Source organism: Rhagoletis zephyria, unplaced genomic scaffold (assembly GCF_001687245.7).
Source record: "Rhagoletis zephyria isolate East Lansing unplaced genomic scaffold, Rhagoletis_zephyria_1.1 Rzeph_scaffold_22629, whole genome shotgun sequence".
Taxonomy (NCBI): Eukaryota; Metazoa; Arthropoda; class Insecta; order Diptera; family Tephritidae; genus Rhagoletis; species Rhagoletis zephyria.
Genome location: NW_016179687.1, coordinates 1 through 7158, shown reverse-complemented (window position 1 = coordinate 7158; position 7158 = coordinate 1). Strand labels below are relative to the sequence as shown.

The 7158-nt window shown below is 33.4% G+C and overlaps 1 protein-coding gene across 1 annotated transcript; it reads right to left on the bottom strand.

Annotated features, from left to right (window-relative positions):
• Nucleotides 1–3: 3 nt before the first annotated feature.
• LOC108381452 (coilin-like) lies at nt 4–6509 on the bottom strand (the record flags this gene model as incomplete). Its single annotated transcript, XM_017637874.1, has 5 exons — nt 6196–6509; nt 5687–6141; nt 2172–3226; nt 1983–2088; nt 4–35 (listed from the first exon to the last, which is right to left on the bottom strand). Coding segments are annotated over exons 1-5 (1869 nt in total), but the record flags the coding sequence as incomplete, so codon positions are not given.
• Nucleotides 6510–7158: the final 649 nt, after the last annotated feature.

The window sequence follows — 7158 nt, the reverse complement described above, 5'->3', positions numbered from 1 at the left end:
ATGTTGTGGAATAATATCCTTTTCGAGACTTGCATCTGGAAGAAAAAAAACATCCTGTTAATATTAAATCTTAATAGAAAATAAAATTTATAATGATGTTTTATGGGCAAAAACGAACAAGTAATTTTTAACCGTTAATTTCTTTAAAATCCAGTTAAAAATTATAGAAAGATATTGAAAAAACAAAAATTGCACAATGGAATATTTATTTTTCGTTTATATTATATATCTCTAAATTTCTGGTAATCAACTACTCGTCGAACACCAACTTCTTCTGGCAGACATCAAGAAACTTAAGTTTAAGTTAAGTTATGTTAAGTAATAAATGAAATATCTACACTTAAAAAAAAAAATTAATTGTCTTTAAATGGAAATTGTCGCTACTTATTTAAATTAAGGTGCGGTTAAACGTGGCAATGCAAGCGCTTTTCTACGCGTTTTGCTGTAAAAATGCGAAATCGAAAGTTACTTTCCAGTGAATCGGGTTTTTTGCTGTAACTTTCTATTTGATGTCCGATTCCGAGCGCACTTGTGCCCAAGGTTGTTTGTAACAGCCAAAACGAATCGAGATAGATATAAACAAATGTATACCTAAATGCTCACAATGAATAGAGAAGTCGATTAAGCCATGTCTGTCTGTCCGTCCGTCCGTCCGTGTACACGCTAACTCGAGCAAAACTTGAGTAATCTCAAAGAAATTCGGTATGTAGGTTTCCCTTTATCCAAGGTAGGTTGGTATTGAAAATGGGCGAAATCGGACTGTAACCACGCCCACTTCCCATATAACGGTGTTTTCAAAAAATGCCAAAACTATATTTCAGGAAATATGCAAAATAAGCATGGTCGTTAAAATTAAGCTTGGAAACCCAGAATAAGCAATTCCAAGCAAAAGCTTAAAAATTTCGTCCCGGGTTATAAGATCTAAAAGCATACCAGAAGCACGAAAAACAGATACTTAAGGGGGCATTTTTTCGTGCCGTTATAAAAAAATTGCAATTGTATTTGAAATCGCGACTTATGGATGCACACAATCGAAATTATTTCAAATTGCTTATAAGATTTTGATTTTACCACTTTTCCGTATTAGAGATTTTTCTTTTTATAAAATTGGAATCTTTGATTTTAATACAGGACGAGGCGGAAAAATATAACAACTGATTTCGAAACTTGCAACAAATCTCCCTAGCTTGAAGATTTTGGCACTGAACCTATTCTGGGTAAAGGATTAAATTTTAATTCTTTTTCTCATCCCTTTATAAAACGTAAAAATATATCAAATAGTATTGTCAATATGGTCGATGGCTTAATGTTTGTTTGATAATTGAATGAGCTTTAAAACAGCATCAACGAAGACAAATTGTGGACAATCTACTAGATGCACCAAACAGTTAGACAATAAGGTATTCAAAAAATTAATAGTCCTATTCAAAAGGTAGCATTCAATAATTTTGTTGTCCATTTAAATCCAAATAAATTATTACACTGTTTAAGCCTGTCCTGTAAAACTTGCCTTTTACCGCTTTCGGTAAAATCGAAAATAGGGGTCGATATGTATATAGTAATTGCCATTTTATAGTATATTTTGTATCACTTTGTAACAATTTGAACTGAAGCGCGTTTCTGATATACTAATGAACCGATTCTTGTACAAGTTCAAATTTTTTCTAACCGCATCGACATATGGAGCGGTTTGCAGCCCTGGTACATATGAGCAGTTTATTTTGGAAGTGACATTTCAGGCCGTTTGATTTCATTGATCGATCATTCAAATGTGCCTGAACGCGTCTGTTATTCGTACAGGTTCATCAGATAAAGGTAAAGGTTATGCCATTAGCTTACGACGGTAGAAAAATTTACAGATGCATTCAGTTGGAAGTAACTAACAATTTAGAAATTTAGAGAAGGAAACGAATTATGCCACCTTGAAGATAAACGGCGCATATGTAAGCGTTATATACATACATAGTTCACTTAAAATTTACCTAATATGGCGAGTTTTAAAACTTTCGTCCGCCGATTTATATGTTCGCATTTACAAGCTATGTATTCAGATACATCCTTTTTCTCTTCTAAACTTCTCCGATTGAACTGCAAAACATAAAAAATTATATGAATACACTTGACATGCATATATGTAAGTACTATGTGTACTAGATTTTATAGTTTCGTACCTTAAATACAACAATATCGCCCACTGCAGGCATAGATGTAAGTGGTGTACAGAAAGGAAGCATCTCAGTGGCGCTCATTGCGCTAATGCTTTTGTTTAGGGTTTCTGAAAGCCTAGAAGTATTCGGCGTCATTTGAAACGGCTGTTGTTGATCATCAGCGTCACTCAAATCAATCACGTCTTCATCATCATCTAAATTTATAACACAGCTCTCCTCCAATTCCAAAGAATTATTAGATGCATCCGTTGTGTTTGCTGTTATTTTAACGAATGATTCTTCTTGGAATATTTCAGCTTCATTGTTGGCCGGCTCTTTTTGAGATTTACTTTCATCGCCAGAAGGCTCAGTCACTGTATGATTTGCACTCGAGTTTCTATTTTGATTATTTTCGCCTGCAATTGAGATATGTTTTTCATCAGCTTTTTCTTTACTTTCATTGCTCGAATGTATTATTTCTTCCATGGCTTGTTTTGTTGTGGATTCTAAATCACTTGATTTTTCTAATTCGCTTGTGATGCTTGCGTTTATTTCTGCTTTTTCAGTGAGCTCAAAATTATTATTAGTATCGTCCTTTTTGGATTTTAGTTGGTCGTTACCTTCCATATTATTTACGTTTTCTATATCACCTTCTGCTTCGACATTATTTGAATTTTCTGCAGCCACAAAAGTATTAGACAAAAGGTTTTTCTCAAAATCGTTATTCAATGGCTTGGCAAGTTCATTTTTGATTAAGATGTCGATATTGGCGGGCGGTAATAGTATATTTTCTTGAATATCTATTAGAGGTTTCCGAGCTTTACGGCTTCTGTTAATTACTTGTAAAGGAAAAACCAAAGGCTTTGTAATATCATTATTCAAATGGCATTTAAAAATTACTTTTGGCGATTTATTTTTATCACGAGTGGATGTGGTATTAACTGGATTAGTTTGTTTATTTGTTGTCGACTCGACGATAGTTGAATCATCAAAATATATGTGCGTGTTTTTGCCGATTGATTTTGAATTGGTAAGGAAAGTCGACGAGCAAATTTCCAGCTGCACTGTTTCAGAATTTACTATAAAGAATCGTTTTAGTTATTGGGAAGTATAAATCATATATCAATTCATAATACAAATTTAATAACAGTTTTTATTTTTTTTTTTTTTTGTACAGTTCTGCATCGGTTCTCAACCTGTTGGTCGCGAATCAATCCTAAACATATCAGAAACAATTGAATAAACCATCAGAAAGTTGACGTGTTAGCTCAATTGAAACAGTCCCAAAAATCTCATTAATATTGTATGTAATAATAATAATAGATTGGCGCTTACACATATGTTAGGGGATAGAGGGAGGAAAATACAAATAGTTTTGAAGGATCCAATCGATGTTATACATTTAATTTAAATTGGTATTGGGCTCCAAATCCTGATAGCTAACAAAAAACAATCTAGACGCCGGTAAATTTTTGTACCTTGGGACAACAATATTGTGCGTACGAGATGATTTTACAAAAACTAACAGGGACGGAAATAATCATTATTTTTTCAATTTTAACCAAAAAAATCAACAAGTTGTAATCGTTGTAAAACCATTTTATTTATACCCACGTATTTGTTTTCGTACGTCCCACTGTAATTTACAATGATTATTATTTTTCGAGTTTAACCAATAAAGATTAAAAATAATAATTAATATTTGAGTTTTAATTTTTCGCTCAAAGGTAATTATTATTACTTGATTTTTATATTTTCGATCAAAAATAATGATTATTTTATGATTTTTATTTATTCGCTCAAAGATAATAATTATTATTGAGTTAAATTTTTTTCACTTAAGAATAATGATCATTCCAAAAAATAGAAATCTGTACCATCGCGGTTTCCGCCGTATCCTTTTCAGAGGTAGCGACACCCTAATTAAAGGAATAAGTCTAAAAATTTGCAGGTAAAAATTTCAGTAAGTTGCGTCTGTAAAGCCTTTTCAATTTTATAAATAATCACTATTTTTAAGTGGAAAAATAAAACTCAGCAATAATTATTATCTCTGAGCGAAAAAATAAAAATCATAAATTAATCATTATTTTTGATCGAAAAAATAAAAATCAAATAATAATCATTTCCGTTGAGCAGAAAAATAAAAATCAATAATAATTAATATTTTAGAGCGAAAAAAATAAAACTTATAAAATAATGATTTAATGCTGATATAAATAATTTTACTCATAATGATAACCGCCCCTGGGATATGTGGTCAAACTTCTTCTTACAATAAATGAACCTATCCACGTTATTTAAAACTAGATTTAATTTCTTCCTAGAATCGTAGCTTAGATTGCCATAGACGAGTCCAACATAGGAAATATGGGGAACGATGAGGGACTTAACTTAACTACGGGTGCCGCAGATTTCTTAATATAAAATATAATTTTTGATATACTATGACGTATGTGATCCATGCAAGTTAAGCGGGGATTCATTTTAATACCAAGAATAGGAACAACATATTTGAATTCTAGCACCATCTCGTTCAAAATAATTGGTTATAGTGTACTGAGATCAAAAGGAACGCACGAAATAGGAAGTACCTGCGTTTTGGTGGCGTTTAAAGAAAGGCCATTCATGATACTACTGTCGATAGCGGGGCGGATGTCATCTATAATCTTTAACACAGCTATGGAACAACTATGATTGGATCTAATCCCAGACTAGAGTTCGCTCAATAAAGTTTTGGTGAGAGTTACAAGAGTTGCTTTTTGAGACCGGAATCACATTAGCAATCTTCCATTGCTTTGGGAAGGTAGAGGCTAAGGCAACGTTAAAAAGTGTGTAAGCGTACGGAGCACGTACGGGAGGATAAGTTAAAAAAAAAACGCAAGCCAAGACCATATGCACCAATGGGGTTGGATTTTATTGCAAGAATGCACTTTGCAATATAATCTTTAGTGGCTTAATCTTATCCGATCGCCACAAAGTTTTATATTGTAAGCATTAATGCTAAAATGAAACTTTCTGCCCGGCGGTTTGAAATTCATTTTTAATGGCCAGTTTATTGCATATACATACATACATATCTGTGTTCGTATGGAATAAAAGCTTATGTCGAGAAGCTGGCTTTAGTATAATGCGGCATTTCCTGTATTCTTTAAACGACAAGAAATTTTTTTATGAGACTCAATAAGAATATTGACTTGCTAGTATCGGAACTATTTCTTGCACGTTTATTTGCCAAAAGTTCTATGCTGAGACTGCCGCATTATACTAAAGCCAGCCTTTCGATATAAGCTACTATTCCATATGAACACAGATATATTTGCAATATTTGATGGTAAAATATATATTTTATATATAAGGAAGGGACGCGATACAATTTTAGGTTTCTTACTCCACCGTGAACTAGTGGACCGTGGAGGTATTACGATAAGGAAATGTGGGTCGCCAGTTGGAAAAGGTTGGGAACCACTGCAGTACTGTATTCGAAAAGAAAATGAGTTAGGGCGTTTTTATATCAAGGTACGACATGCATATTTAATTACCATTTTGCCTTTTTCCATCCGTCTCAATCTCTCGTTTGTGAGATCGTTTTTTTTTAGGTTTACTTATCGATACTAACCCTTCCTCTTCCTTATGCGTATAACTCTGATTTTTTAAAATATCTGAATTGGATGTTTTGCGATTACGAGCGCCGAGTTCCGCTGGACTATCATTTGGTGGTATTTTCGTAGTTTGCTTAAATGCACAAGTCTGTTCATTAGTACTTGTGATTTCTTGGGACTCGTTGGAAACTGGAGTTGCCACGTTGGACGCCTCTAATGGTGTACACTTCGACTTTTTAATTTGATTCTGAATAGACACATCTAAGATTTCAGTAGCCAATGTATGATATTTCCTTTTTTTAACTGACTCTTTCTCAGTCGGCAAAGGTTCCGGATTAAATTTCTTTGAACGACGACGGCGAGATTCCTCGAGAGCCAGTTTTGGTATGAATGCCCTGGAAAAACTTAAACTTTTTATATTAATTTTACCATTGGTGCAACTTTATTACTTAAGTGATCCGGTGAATTCCATAACTTCTATAGATTCCTGCGGTGGAATAAAAAGATTGTCATCCGTGAGAAAATGTACCGGTCGTACGTCAAATATTTCTTCCACACGATGTTGCAAACATTCTACGCTTTTCCATAGTGGATCTACAAGAACTATAACAAATTTTCTTTCATCCTCAAAAAAAGTTGACAGATCAATTTTCACTGGAAACTTCTTCATTTTTTCACAAGACAACAATTAACAAACGCCTTAACACAATTAAGAAAAAAAATTGTTTTCGATTTGGACATGGCTAGGGACAAATAATGATAGAATGATGCGAGTAACGAGTACAGAATATCGATACTTTTCATGAGTACTGAGAAGTATCGGGAACTCGATCCTTTTTGACAAAACTATTATAGCCCAAAAAAAGCCTAGAAAAACGGCTTCAAAAATTTGAACTTACATACTCCCATAGTAAGAATTAATACATATTTTGTTTTTATGAGCTACTGGTCATCGGTACAGCTATGAAATTTTTATACACCATCGAAAAGGGGCAGCGATCTTTTCAACATTGGCTTTGGTTGAAAATTCTTAAATAATTGGAGAACGAACCTTTTGACTTCACCTTCTATAATGAATGGAAAAGGGGATGGAATTCAAAACGATAACTTGGCTATTCTCCAGCATATCAAAGCCTTCGTTAACGAATGTATTCTACCCTCGTTGTGAAATCGGAATTCAGCCTATTCTGGAAGACAATTTTTATGAAAGAGAGCATCTATTTATTGAATGGACTTCACCACTTTTGTTTCTCATTTTCTGCATTTGAATTTCATTTTAAAAGTAAACTGGTTTACAAATATACGCGTGAAGCATTCCCTACAAGAATTGGGTGATGGAAACTAGCACATTCTCGTTTATCTTACTAATACTAGGTTCACATATAAGTAGATTATCCTCATTTTCGAGCTTA